The sequence below is a fragment of the Echinops telfairi genome, unplaced genomic scaffold, assembly GCF_000313985.2.
Source record: "Echinops telfairi isolate 266 unplaced genomic scaffold, ASM31398v2 ScPeMD7_6;HRSCAF=24_1, whole genome shotgun sequence".
NCBI lineage: Eukaryota > Metazoa > Chordata > Mammalia > Afrosoricida > Tenrecidae > Echinops > Echinops telfairi.
The window spans coordinates 19,017,583-19,032,908 of record NW_022103903.1 but is presented as its reverse complement, the minus strand read 5'-3'; the positions used below and the strand labels follow the sequence as shown (position 1 = coordinate 19,032,908).

General features: G+C 42.4%; 1 protein-coding gene across 1 annotated transcript in view; it reads right to left on the bottom strand.

Moving 5' to 3' along the window:
- Positions 1-15,326, bottom strand: part of CRYBG3 (crystallin beta-gamma domain containing 3) — a 151,064-nt gene that overhangs the window by 55,321 nt on the left and 80,417 nt on the right. The window contains exons 9-11 of the mRNA XM_045286223.1: positions 5,402-5,538; positions 3,997-4,111; positions 503-538 (exon numbers count right to left, since the gene is read on the bottom strand). Coding sequence (XP_045142158.1) covers positions 503-538; positions 3,997-4,111; positions 5,402-5,538 — 288 coding nt within the window. The remainder of the gene's footprint in view (positions 1-502; positions 539-3,996; positions 4,112-5,401; positions 5,539-15,326) is intronic.

Sequence of the window (15,326 nt, the reverse complement as noted above, 5' to 3'; positions counted from 1 at the left end):
CACTCCATCCATCCATCCATTGTGTCAAGCATATTTGCACATTCGTTGCCACCATCATTCTCAAAACATTCTCCTTTCACTTGAGCCCTTGGTATCAGCTCATTTTTCCCCTCCCTCTCCCACCCTCCCTCCTTCATGAACCCTTGATAATTTACAAAAGGTAATATTTTCATATAGATAGGCAACACTTATTTATTTTTAATTTTAGTGACTCCAAACCAACCTCAAATTCACTGCCATTGAGTGGATTCCAACTCATGGCCCTACAGGACAGCGTAGAACTGCCCCTGTGGGCTCCCGGGGTGGAAACTCTTTAGAGGACAGAAAGTCTCATTTTGTTCCCGAGGAGCAACTGGTGGTTTTGAACTGCTGACCTTGAGGTTAGCAGCTCAATGCGTAAGCACTACACTATGCCACCAGGGCTCCTCTTTCAGTGATTGAATTTGCCTAAAAATTAGTAGTACAAAAATTAGGTTATCACAAAAGCCTGTTTAAGACTTACCTTTAGGTTCATAGGCATTTCCACTTTCAGTCCACCCTGGAGATGAAAAGAAATGTAAATATTAGATATGTAAATATTTTAAATCTCTGAAAATCAATTAGGTGTGTAGGTAATAAGACTGTCACAGTAGTGACAACAACTTAGCAGTCAAAGTGAACAGGCCTCTAGCATAGGTAGTCACAATCAACTCAAACTGATCTATATGAATGTGGGTGTCGAAAGGCAAGAAACCCTAGTAGACATGTCCCAGCTTACAACTGCTGCGAGGAAGGCACTCACTGTTGTGTGTTCAAAATAGAACGGGTTTGCCAGCCCATTTGGAAACCCCATGTGGGAGGGCAGATTTCTAAGTTACTTCGTAGCATTTTCCCTTCTTTCTTCTCTACCTTGGAGAAGCACGAAGCTAACCACCCTTCCTGTTCCAACTTGTACTTTTGATTACACGCCATGGCCTGTGAGACCTCCGAATGGCACAGAAGAAAAAGCAGCCCAAGCACGGGGTTCCCTGCAGTGGTTGCGGAACAATCTGAAGAGCGAGAACCACAATGACCCCCCAGCACGAAGAGTCTAAGCAACGGCAGCGGATCACACGCACACACGCTGGTGAATTGGTGAATCTTTTTGCCAAAATGGAAGAAAAACATCACAGGAATAACAATGAATACGGAGAAAAAGAGTGTGTTCTAAAATTGATTGTGGTAAAGATGGCACAACTCTTCTTGATATGGTTGAACTATCGAATTATATGATATGTGGACAAAGTGCCAATAAAACTTATAAAAAAAGCAGCCCATCCTCATAAAACCCTAATTCTAGAGTTTTCTTGTTCAAATGACATTCCACACTGGTATTTCTTAACATTTCCCCCTTTTTCCTGGTTTATGCTTTTAAAAAAAAAAAAAAGGCACAAATGACCAAAATTGATGTATTCAGTGTGATGATTCCTTAATATTAGGTATCAACTTATCTAGGCCATGATTCTTAAGTTTAACAGAGCTTTCAATTCTTCATCCAAGTGGTCATTTTCTTTTTGCTAAACCGTTTTATTGGCATTTTATCCACGTCATACAATTTAGTAATTCAATCGTATCAAGAAGAGTTGTACAATTGCCATCATCTTCAATTCTAGAACATTCTCCTCTTCCTTGTAGTCACTGATATTCATGTAGGGCCAAATCTGACCTACAAACCCTGGAATTTTCAGGTTTTCACAAGCCTAGGAGCCAGCATCCTTCTGCTTCCCCTGCTTACGCTAAGTTTATCAGCACCTGCAGCCACACGAGTCATGACCTGATACCTGACCCATCCAGGGATTTAGGACATGCCAGTTTCTGCAACTCCATGAAGTCATTTGCTTGAAAGTGCCGTATGCACACGTGTGTGTACTATGTGTGTGTAGATACGTGCACATACATAACATACTTTTATCTGTATTTCATTGATTTTGCTCCTCAAGAGAATGCTCTGTTTGCCTAACACTTACAATGTTAAAACGGTTTGGAAATGACTAAAAGGGGGAAACTGAAGTTTTAAAGTGCCTAACAGTAAATATTTAGATGCTTTAAGGGACTGTTGGTAGCATTATGGTTCCTGAAAGCCATTCTGGTGAAGGCTCAAAAGAAAGTAGGCTGAGTTCTAAAGTCTTCATAGTCTTAGAGACTACATGTGGCACCAGCAACAGGTTTAGGAATTGTTGTTGAATAAACTAAGGGTGCCTGTCCTAACATGTTCACTAGGGACATGGTTACACAAACTGTTGTGAAAGGTATTAAGTCTGTGACCAATAGATCTACCCAATGACACAGCAGAAACCCAGCACCGTACACTGAAGGAGAAAGAGCAACAACAAACAGAAAGGACACTGCGTGCCTCCTGGATTAGTGCAGGTGAGACAGGTGAAGGAAGTGCGTTTGCTGCCCTCCACGTGTGGAAAAGAAGAGCATCAACAGAACTAGTGGAAGGAGCACCAGGCAGGGAAACCAGGGCTACCTTGGTTCCAAAGGTGAGGCCATGACCTCTGGAGTCTCCAAGGAAGAGGCTACAGTATCCTAGGTTTCAAAGAGTCAGGTCTTCATCAACTCAGTTCTGGAACACAAGGCTGCCATTCAATTGGACCAAGAGGAGAAAACTACGGCCTAAAGTCGAAGGGCAGGGCTGCCATGCCAAATTGGGCAGAAGAATGGAGTCTTCTGGGTTGAGGTTGCCACTGAGAGGGACTAGGAGGATGAGGCCACCCAAAGCTCAGGGAGTAGAGTTGTCATCCCTGTAATAGAAAGGTGGGCTAAAGACAAGGGCTGTAGGGCTTCCACCTGAGTACTGATGGTAGGGTTACTGCCCAGTTGGTCTCAGAAAACAAAAAGTTATTTTCAAGCCTTGGGAGCTAGCATGAATTGGTCTGCTGTGTTTGGGGCTTGCTCCATTGCCTTTATCCTTTCTTTTCCTCCAGCTTCTCCCACTTGAAATGGAAACAGCTGCCTTGTGCTTATTCCACCATTGTACTTCAAGAACAGTTAACCAGTAACCAAGACGCCGGTGGTTCACAGATGGAAGAACTATGCCCTGCAGATAGAGATGAAATATGCCTAAAGTCGAATTCAGACTTGATTTAGATGATTCAGAGGTGGTATTTGGACTTAAAATACTTGAGATGAAGTGACTGGATGCAGATATTTTACACTAGAAGGACATGAGTTTCAGGAGGTCAACGGGTGGCATGTTATGGACTGAAATGCATCCCTCCCCAAAGTTATGCTGTCAATCCTAAACTCTAGGACTGTGGTTATAATCTTATTAGGGAATAAGTTTTCTGTTAGTACAGGGTGTGTTTTGAATCAATACAAAAAATATTAAACAAACATGCAAAAAACCAAACAAACAAAAAAGCAGAGATGGGAGAAGAGAGATGTCCAGCCACACAAAGATGGCCCAGGAGAACTGCAGAAGCAGCTAGTGGGGCGGTGTTCCCGAGCCGAGAGAGAGAGAGAGAGAGAGAGAGAGAGAGAGAGAGAGAGAGAATATGCCTTTCTCTAGAGTTGGCACCCTGAATTTGCACTTCTAGCTCCCTAAACTGTGAGGAAGCAAATTTCTGTCTCTGAAATTTCTGGGGTCTTTCTGTGATAGCAATCCTATGCAGACTAAGATGTCATATTGGCAAGCATTTAATACATTTTCCCTCTGGTTGCTACAACACAGCCCCAAACCACTGCAAGCACACACTATATCTTTAAAATTAAGTACTGGCCGAACTATCCACTCTGGAATGCCAAACTGATCATCAGTAACCAAAATAGAAGAACGTGATTTACTACAAATCATCTCTGAATAGAAATCATAAGACAAATTCAGAACTTACTCTAAATCTGTACAGAACAGTATTAATAAGGAAACACTTCAAGTATTGTTAAGTAAACAAGTAAACTTGGGCCTTTGTAGTCTAGACATTCCAATACAGAAATCGTTATTGTGATTAACCCTTTGTATTTAAATGTGCTTACCATCTGAAGTGGATGCAATGATTTCATTTCAGTTGCTGAAATCTCAAAGAGTCCATGGTTTTCCTCTAAAACTGTAGCTTGTCCCTTAAAATTGGTGTCTGGGTAGGCAAGCCACCTAAACAAGAAATAAACGGTTAGTATAACAGTAGGGCTGTGGCACTTTAATCGAGTTATCTAAGAGTAAAAAAGAGTTACCACAGAAAAATAAAAATAAAATCCCAGTCATAGAATTACACTAGTAAAACACAATCCAAAGTGACAGCCGGCCAGCATATCCAAACAAGCATTAACATGCTGCCAAGTATTTACATCCAAACACCATCTAGCTTTTATATGCTTCTCAAGTTCTAGGCATTATTGGTCTTAGAATTTCCAATGACTAAAAGATGTGAAAACTTAAATTCAAACCGATTATTGGGGGGGCGGGGGGGACACACCAAAAAACCACTCTTACTCTATTCCCTTCTTTGTTCAAATGGGGCAGAGGCAGGGATTCCATTAGGCACTTGACATCTCTGACCCTCATTGTTAGAACTGATTCTCAGTTCTAGTGGCTGCCTTGGGGACAGTGTTTGAAATAAGATTCTCAGAAGACGGTTCTAGCTCTCAGATAATGACAAACATTTCTCAAGGGCAGGGTCCATTACTATGTTTTCCCAAAAGTTCTAATCAATGGTTGGGGATGAGAAGAATGATGTTTGACAGTGACCTCAAAATCCAACATTCACTATCAAAGCAGATAAAACTGTGCAAAATGGAAGAAGGGTCTCATGTTGAACCCAGAACGTCACAGGTTTTTGTGACCTAAGACAATCACGAGGAACTATGCCGAGTTATGAGGTAGACCCATACGCCTAAAGGTATCTTGGGAATGAATCATACATGCCTGGGATCAAATCTATACTTGCCAACGGGGAGCCTGAGGCAAACTGCGGAATTTCCTCTTCTATAACATGAAAGTAACACTACCTGCCTGGCAGGAACTGAGGCGTGGGCAACACAAAAACCGTGCATTTTAGTCAGCACTAAGTAAGCACTCAGTAACTGTTAGCACTGAGAAGTCCTGGCAAGAAGTTAGCCTAGAGAATTCTACACCAGGACCTGGCTTTGTTTCCGAGTCATGAACTGTGATGAACAGAGGATGGATGCATCTATCAAGAACTCAGTCCTCAGAATTTTATCCCTGTCTCTGTGAGTCATCCATCAAAGCCCTAATTGGATCCGAAGAAAGAGAGAAGCTATTTTAATCCCTGAAACAAGCCTTCCCCCGGCTTCCAGGCTTAGAAGTATAATTAACTAATGAGAATTTCAGAAAAAGGTTTGTCGCCTATTAAACTATGAAAAAAAACGCACAACCAACTTGGGCAGTCATCAGTCACGGCTATAAGGACAAGCTGATACGTACACTCCTGCCTTCACAGTGAAGGACACAGACTTGGGGATGTTCAGTTCTTCCAAGTCGGGGACCGCGCGCTGGATGTAGATCGGGCAGCGTGCTGGGTCGGACTGGGGACAGAGCTCTATCTCTGGAAGGCTGCAATCCTGGAGGGAAGAGAGAAGGGCTTTGAAACGATCCAGAAGCACACAGCGCCTGCATTCCCCACGCTCTGGCCAGCAGTTACAATTGTTCTCATTGTTCCAACGCCTCCCAACATAAAGGCAACACTGTTTCTACCTAACCAGTCTTTTTTAAAGACAGAATTTCTCTAAGCCGTCATGTTGAGAACACACAATATCATTGATGGAAAAGGTACTGCCACCATCCTCGGTTTTGTTTTTTAAAGACTATTCCGTTAAGCAATGGTCAGAGCTCCAATTCTATGTGAGTGCCAAGTGCCGGTAAGCCTTCCTTCTCAGAAGCAAAACAAAGCCATAAAGGAGGAAGGGAGTTAAATACAAGCTGATCTCATGGGGGACATAAAAAACAAATAATAGAGAAGCACAGCGCCCTCCAAGTGTTGACCTAATATACACTGACAAAAGGAGGAGGAATTTGAGGTGAGGGTGAGGGAAATCTGTTTTCCTACTTATGGGGGTGGGTTTTTCGTGTGTGTGTGGAGGGGGGTGTTGGTGCAAGTTTGTCCAGAGTTGAAATTAAGAGTTGACATTTGCTCCTTTACTCACCTATTCTTAAACATTCAGTATCCACTATCACTATTCAGTATCCTGTCTCATTTCCTGTCAAAGTTTCGCGTGTGGGCGTCCCTGGGTAGTACACACAGCTGATGCACTCGGTTATGCACCGAGAGGCTGGAGGGTTGAGGCCACCCAGAGGTCCCTAAGATCAGCCTGGCAATTTGCTTTAAAACAACAAATGAAAACCCAGCCGTTGAAAATACTATGACAACTTGGATGATTAATTGGTACATCGCTGTGACTTAATCCTGCTGACATCGACCCTGGTTGGCCCAGACGACAATGATGAGTATAGGCAAGAGCTGGTGACTTAAGCACTAGCTACTGCTCATACCACCCCACCCCACCCCAAATAAACCAACCAACCCCAAACCAAACTCCCTGCCATTGAGTTGGTTGCAACTCATAGCAACACTATAGGAAGGGCAGCCTGGAACTGCCGTTTCGGATTTCTGCTTCTGAACTCTTTATGAGAGAAGAAAGTCTCGTCTTTCTCCTGCAGAAAGCCTGGTGGTTTCAAACTGCTGACCTTCTGATTGCAGCCCAGTGTGTAACCACTTTTTATACCACTGTACTTAAGACACTACACTTGGCTTAACAACGCCCTAGAGCAGTGGTTCTCAACCTTCCTAATGCCACGACCCTTGAATATAGTTCCTCATGTGGTAGTGGCCCCCAAGTGTAAAATTATTTTCGTTGCTACTTCATACCTGTCATTTTGCTACTGTTATGAATCGGTTTGAGAACCACTGCCCTAGAGCAATAAATTCACAGGGGGTTTTCCCCCCAACAGTCTCACAGGCATATAATTCACTTATCATAAGACTTAATAGTTCAATCACATCAAGAAGTGTACAGTCATCACCGCAATCTGTTTTTGAACATTTTCTTCATTCCTGTACTCATCATGATGAGCTCTTGGTTATCCTTGTACCACAGGGCTCCACATCAACTTCTCATAGCCCTTCAGCAACACTATCTCTGTGCTATCCCCACTCCTCCTCTGGTCTACATACCTTCCTTCTACTACAGAGATGCTACTCTGCATGTCCACTAAGAAAGCCTACTTATACTCATATTCTAGTTCAAAAAACACCTTGTGGCAGTTATGTAATTTGTCAACTTGAAGATATATAAAAGTGTCGGTGTGATGTTCAACCTGTCAGTCAGGTCGCAGCCTGGTGGTGCCTCCTTGTGGGCGTGGCCTTCTCATAACGAGGGCCCTGGGAACCTCCCCTCCTCTCTCTTCCTCCACCTTTCTGCTGGCTGACCCTGGTTGCTGCCAGAGCCCTGCAATGTTACCACCGCCATTGGATTCACACAACTTTGCACCCACCAGCCTGTGATGTTCCGGCATTCTGCATCACTGCATGTGGCTGTGTGCATTTGAAAGGGGGCTTACAGACTAGTATCGGACTTACGGATTTGAGTTGGACTAGGCTGGACTGTTTTCTTGCTATATAATTACTTCTTGATACAAAGCTCTTTCTTACACCTAAATGAGTGTCACTGGATTTGTTTCTATAGTCAACCTGGCCTAACACACACCTTATCCTTTCTTAGGCCCTCCAAACCATAATTGTTTTTCCCTCATCTGAAATTAATATATTTCTGCCTGGACACGGAGTCTATCACCGTACTCTTTACGTGTATAATTGAACAACTCACGTTTCAATAACATCATTCTCACCAGTCACATTCTGAAATCCCAATGATTAAGTTTTAAATAAAGAGGTAAAATGCTTTAATAATTAGAGTGGCATTTATTATAACCTGAATATTTCTTATTATAACAGCTTATACTTTCAAAACTGTAACTTTCTGATTTCTATTAACCTTTCTCCAGACAAATTCCCAACATCCTTATTAAGTTTCAAACAGAAAGCAAATCTGTATGTCTTATTTTCAGAAAATTCATTCTAAAATGCAATATATTGAAGAAGCAGAGCCTAAAATATCCTTTATAACATAAAAGTGTGTTTCCTTCTAAGGCTTCGTCTCAAACACAGGCAGAAATATCACCTGCTCTGGGTGCAAAGCTCTTTTGTTAGCCATTCATAATAGAGTTCTAGTAACATGATGTAAAGTGCTGCTGTATTTACGTCCCCGGGGGATGGGAGGTTCAGCAACAGAACACATAGCGCAGTGTCTCACACAAACAAGTTTCCTTTGCATTGTTGTACAAACAATGTTTGGGTGGTGTACTTTTTAAAAGGAAAAATGCTAGGAGGCATTCCATTCCACAACCCAGATGGAAACAGCACAACAGCCAAAGCATAATGATGCCTATAATATCTAACAGAAGAACAAGAATGCCCCGGTTCTCAGGTATCTTTCTAGAATCCCAACCTCTACTCTGGTAGTCTGCAAAAGAATTGCTGATAAAGTCAAAGGAGAGCTGTTGTAATATTCTTATAGTCAAAGTGCCACAGCAAGTGAAGGGTATTTTATAATAGCCGAATGACAACAACAAGTTTGCTGCTGGCTAAGTTTCCTTGGCTTCCTCCTCACAGACTTTTCTAGCCCTGCTGTTCTTCACAAATACACCCTAACTAAATCTTCGAACACTGACTCTTTAAAACAATTAGTTGGAATGCAGATAAAGGTAGTTTTTGGTCTTTTAGGTGGCGACATTTCAAAAAGTTTATGGTAAAGATACGATTATCTTTTAATTCCATTTTCCCACAAGTTTTTGAAGTCTCCTAGTATTATATTGTCCCCTGTGCCTTAATTTTTTAATACATAAAAACATAAGCACTAGTTTTTCTCTGGGCCACTACACTAGTTATAAAGTAACCTAAAATGAAAACAAACTACTCAGCCCAAAATAACGAACAAAAGGAATAGGCAAGAGACATCAATGGCCATTTCGAGAACAAAAGCAAGCGCAGACAACAAGTGTTTAATCTCATTAATAATAAAGTCAATGAAAATGGAAGTCGCAATATAAGACAGACACCATTCTAAAACCACCAGATCGGCAAAATTGAAGAAGCAGGTCAAATTAGGAAGAAAAGGAACTCAATGGAAGAGAGGGAAGGAGGTGCTGGTGGGGGAGAGGGTAGGCCTACACAACCACCCCACAAGACCCGGCAATTCTACTTCAACAACTCCAAACCAAACTCACTTCTACCGAGTCACTCCTACTCACACTCACCCTGTAGGCCAGCGCAGAACTGCCCCTGTGGGTTTCCTAAACTGGAATGGTTTACAAGAGTAGAAAGCCTGATCTTTTTTCTACCGAATGGCTGATGGTTTTGAACTGCTGACCTTGAAGTTGGCAGCCTAATGCATAGCCCTCTACCCCACCGTCCTTAAATCCCCATCTCTTGCATCAAGTCCATTCTGACTCATAGGGGCCCTACCAGACAGGAACTGCTCTGTAGGGATTCTGAGACCATCCATCTTTCTGGGAGCGGAGAGTCTTTTCTTTGTCCTGCAGAGCAGCTGTGGAATCCACTGCACCCACAGGGCTCCTTCGGAGAGAGAACAACGGTTCTCTAAACAGAATCCTCTGACCAGCAGCAGCCGACTCCCCCTGGCACTTGTTAGAAATGCCTGTTCTCAGGCCTCACTGCAGGCCCCCTAAATCGGAAACCCTGCACTTGGGGGTCCAGCAATCTGTGTGATTCTGATATTTGTTCAAATCTGGGGCTGCTGAGCTTGGGAACCTTAGGCACTGCACAGAGGGACATGAGCAGAATGTACACAGCAACATTTTCTGTGGAAATAGCTCAAAGCACCCCATATGTCAAGAAAAGAGGAAGACAAGGGATCTTGCTTGAATCAAATACTGGAGAGCAGTAAACGTGAATGGATTTCAGACACAGAACAACAATGTGGCTGAATCTCAGAAACAAAAGCTAGGCCAAGCAACTAGCAGCAGCCAACCCAAGTCCCATTTCTAAACAGTTCCCAAACAGGAAAATCCAGGCAGTAAACATACATTCGACACAATGGCAAAAGCTAGGTAACTTAGAGTAAAAACAATGGCGGCCTTGGGGGGAAAGAGGATAAACATACCAGCAGTGCTCTCTTTTTATTCTTGATTACGGATGCATGTATGTTCACCTTACCGTCTTTTATGGCAGGTATGCCCTAAATATTTGTATTCATATTAAGTATGTACATGTGACAGACTGAATGATAGGTGCTGAGGGGGCCACAGCATAATTCGCTGGCCGGAGGCAGCTGGACACTGGGTGCTTCTGCAGAAGAGGGAGAGCGGGTGAGCATGGGCACAAGTGAAGGAGATCAACAACTACAGGTAGGGAACAGCACATTCTAAGAGGAAGGTGTGGTGTCTGTGAGCACTTCTTGTATATCCTGTTGTCAATTTTTACATCTGCCTCCCTTACTAGACTGTGCACTCCTTAGGGCAAGAACTTTCCTTTCTTCCTTAGTCCCTAGTATAGAATGACCACAAATATTTGAGGAATAAATGAATGCCATGAATAGCTCTCACCTAGACAACATCTACTTCATCTCAGGAGTATTCTCATTAACCTTTGGGAGCAGCACGAGTGTTCCCTTCTACGTTGCTAGCTCGAGCTTTCTTCAAAGCCTCCAATGCCTTCCTATCTTTTGCAGATCAAATCTGAAGATCTAAAGTCCTTGATTCACTATGAGGGTGACAGAGTCCTGGCCTTGATCATCCTGGAACTTACTTTCTCCCTTGCTCACTCAGCTCCAACCCCGCTAGCTTCTCCTGGCTGCTCTGCAAACACACAAGGCATAATTCTAACACAGAGTTTTGTGCCCGCTCCTTCAGAGTAGCAAGCGACTTGGCTATCAAGTATCAAGCCACAGAAAGTCTTTCCTGGTAACCCTAACAAGACATTCTGTCAGGCTTTATGTCTTCACTCTTCTTGACCTTTCATTATACATATCACTATTTGACATTATAGCTACACTGCCATAGGGTCCATTCTGACTCATAGCCAACCTATAGAGGCTATAAATCAACCTATAGAGGTTATAAATCTGTATGGGAACAGAGAGCCTCATCATTCTCCAGCAGCTGGAGATTTGAACCTGCAACCTAGCAGAGCCCAATGCTTACTTGACAGCACCATCAGGACTCTTTTCTTGACATCACAGTACGTACAAATTTGTTAACTCTGTCTTCCCCATTGTGAGATAAAATTCAATGACAACAGAAGGACCTTATTGGTCTGATTCATTGTTGGATTCTCAACATTTGGAATACTATCTGGCCCAGAGTAGTTATTCAAATCAACGTTTGAATGTAAAAATAAATGGACCGGCCAAGGAAAAACTGGCTCTCTCCTGGTATCTCACAAGACATGAGCAACACACTGCAGTAGGAAACACTGAGTGTTTCCTTCACTCAGCGGACACTTCCAGGACTGAATCTACTCTAAGCTGTGTGGATACAACAGGGAACAAGACAGACAGCATCGCTGCCTTTAGGACCTAAGTCTAAGCTCGGCTCACCACCTTTAGGAAGGCATATCACAGCATTGAAAATTAGACTTGTCGGTATTTTTCAAGACAGCTAGAAAAGTATGCTGCTACACTCAAAATAAAACAGTTGCATTCTGTGAAAAGACCATGACGAAAAATACCCACAATTAGAGATATAAAGCACCACTGCTTCAAAAAACTTAAATACTGATGCATTACTGTAATAGCACTGCAGGTGCTATGGGATAAAGGACAAGCCAAAGATGTCTTATATCAACTATTAATTAAAGCCAATAAATCCTTAAAGTGAAATTCATCCTATAAAAAGATGGCTCAAGGGAAGATGAGAAAATCTTTTGTCTTTAATGAGACATAGCAAGTGGCTTTGTCAGCTAGTTATCCAACATTATTGGGAGATGGGAGTACAAAGTGATATAAAGGTATGTAAGATCTTGATGAAAGAACAATACCATCAACTTGAAGGTAAACAAGCGGCCATCTAGCTGAGAAACAACAAAGCCCAAGTGGAAGAAGCACACCAGCCTATGTAATCATGAGGTGTTGAAAGGATCAGGTATCAGTCATCAAAAAACAAAAAATCGTATCATTGTGAATGAGGGAGGGTGCAGAATGGGGACCAGAAGCCCATCTGTAGGCAACTGGACATCCCCTTACTGAAGGGTTGTAGGGAGGAGACGAGCCAGTCAGGGTGCAAGGTATCAACAATGAAACCTACAACTTTTCTCTAGTTCCTAAATGCTCCCCCCCTCCCCCGCGCCCCCCAACTATCATGATCTCAATTCTACCTTACAAATCTGGCTAGACCAGAGGATGTACACTAGTACTGATAGGAACTGGAAACGCAGGGAATCCAGGGCGGATGAACCTCTCAAGACCGGTGGTGAGAATGGCGATGCCAGGAGGGTGGAAGGAAGATGGGGTAGAAGGGGGAACCGATTACAGGGATCTACATATGACCTTCTCCCTGGGAGACAGACGGCGGAGAAGTGGGTGAAGGGAGACGTCGGATGGTGTAAGATATGACAAAATAATAATTTATAAATTATCGAGGGTTCATGGGGAAGGGGGGAGTGGAGAAGGAGTGGGGAAAAAAAGGTGTGGACACAAGGGGCTCAAGTAGAAAGCAAATGTTTTGAGAATGATGAGGGAAACAAATGTACAAATGTGATTGACACAATGGATGTATTTGTGGATCGTGATAAGAGTTGTACAAGCCCCAATAAAATGATTTAATTAAAAAAATAAATAAATAAACCCCATGCTCATGAGTTAAAAAAAAAAAGACTCTTCCTGGGGCAAGAATTAGGCAAGCCGGGCAGGATGCTATCTGTAATAATGTAAGTGCATCACAAAAAGAAGACAGAACAATAGGTGGAGATGTGAAAAACAAAGGTGTGCAAATACTAGTGAGTTTGTTTCCTAAATGAGACGTGCAAATGCTGTTTATACAAAAGGCTTATGAGAATGAAAGGAGAAATATAAGAACTCTACGAAAACATAAGGCCTCAGAAGAGATAGGAAATCTATTGTACAAGCAAGTTTCTAAATCCAAGTCACATGTTTTACTTAAACCAAGCTATAACAATTACAGTCAATGCCAGGATTCACAACATTTAATCTTAAAATATTTAACATACAAAGTGGTTTTTCAATTAAATAGTTTAGCTATATTCTTAAAAGGTTCCTTTAGCTATATTCTTAAAAGGTTAAAAATATTTTGCTTGCTATTCTAAAACCAAACACAATTATAATTTTTACATGAGCCTGCTTAAGAAAAATTATTCCCTGACTCTTAAGTGTCATAGTTAATATGAATACTGATCTGGAAACAAGATTACTGAAGATGTAATTTTGTGTTTGGTCTATTGGTAGATGCTTTACAAGCATTCCACCTCAGTATTTTTCAAATTTTTAGTTGCAAATCATCAGTGGGACTTTTTAAACCAATTTAGTGAGTGTAAATGCAAATGGAAAATAGCATAGCATAGCGTAACAATCTAAGAGATGCTGTTTCATAAAAATCAGCATATTCATCCTAGATACATAAATATCTACATGTGTACCTGGAAAGGACGTGAAGCAGAGCTATGGTGGACCCTTCAAAGACGATGTAAAAGCCCCTGCATACATTTTGCTTGCCTACAAGTCCACAGGCTTGGTTTATTGACAGTCCTTTGTTAGAGATGGGCAGCTAGATGTTGAAGAGTACTCTCTCTGCTCCATAGCTCTTATCTTGAACTTGGCCCCTCAACTCATGTGCAATGGAATGAAACACTGGAACGATACAATCTTCACCCCCATGGCTGGTCGTGGACAGCACCTTTGATTCAGGGAATTTTCAGTGCTGATTGTCAGCAGCAGGTCCCCAGGCTTTTCTTTCTGGGATGCCTTAGCCTGCAACCAACCGAAAGCCATTCAGCATCACAGTAACATGACACACCTCCACTAGCGAGTGAGTGGCATCCGTACACTGGCCTGAAACTGAACCCGGGTCTCCTGAGTGGGACATGAAAACTCCATGACCGAGCCACAGTTACACTATCCAATGGTGAGTCTACATTCACTCTCCACACGAGAATCACTAGGACGGAGAGGAACTGGGAGGAATTACTATTAGTAACAAGAAGGAAAATAAAACAACCATGAGTAGCCATTTATTTGAACGGGTGGCACAGTGGTTATGCATTGGGCTGTGATCCTCAAGGTCAGCAGTTCAAAACAACCAGACCTCTCTGGGAGAAAGATGGGACTCTCTACTCCCAGAGAGAGTTAGAATCTTGGAAAATCCCCGAGGTCTACTCTGTCCTATAGGGTCGCTATGAGCTGGCAGTGAGTTTGTTTTACTTAATGCAGCAAACGTTTGTACAGGCATTGCCCTAACAACGGAACTCCATTCCACTTACTAAAAAAAAAAGGCACAATCTAAATTGATAAGACAAGAAGAAGTTGGCCCAGGCCTAGATAAATTCGGAATGGCAACCACTACAATGAGAATGGAGCTACCCACAGGTAAAAGAATTTACAAGGTTGGAGAAAGGATAACATTTGATGTCTTATTATTGCCTTTTGTAACGTTGAGAACAATACTAATGTCTTTCCCATTCAATACTCAATCGTTTTGTTTTCCTTCCTCAATCTAAGTTGCTAGCCTATTCAAGGCATATGGGCACCACAATACAGACTCCAAGAACACAGGAAGGACGGGGGTGGAAAAAGGCAAACATTGCGTATTCATTCCTACAATATATTCCACTAAAAGGCCATGTGCAAGTATCCATTCAAGAGTTCAATGTTTTGCTTGCCAGACTGAGTTTCTGTGTTTGGTTTTATTGTCGTTAGATTTTAGGAGGGCATGGAGGGCGATAGTTTGCCACATCTTTTTTTTTCTTCTACTAGGCCAGGCATGATGCCGGACATTCACAGGGAAGACACGAAACCTGAAATTATAAAAACCTTAAGACGATTCCACCTACAACCTATCCATTTCAAGCCATTTCTACTGAGTTAGTCAATTACATGTGTACAAAAATGTTCTTTGCTGACCTGAATGCCTAGCAGTCAATTCTGTCCAAGCAAACCAACAATGCCTACTACTCCCCAGCCATCCACACAAGCCCCAGTGCACACCTGTTATCTCCCACAGTTAATCTCCAGAAGCTCCCTCGCATCCTCCATGTGGCCTACCTACATTCTGTTTACTCTTCAGCATCTAATCAGGTGCCACCTTCCTCAAGGGAGGTGCCTTC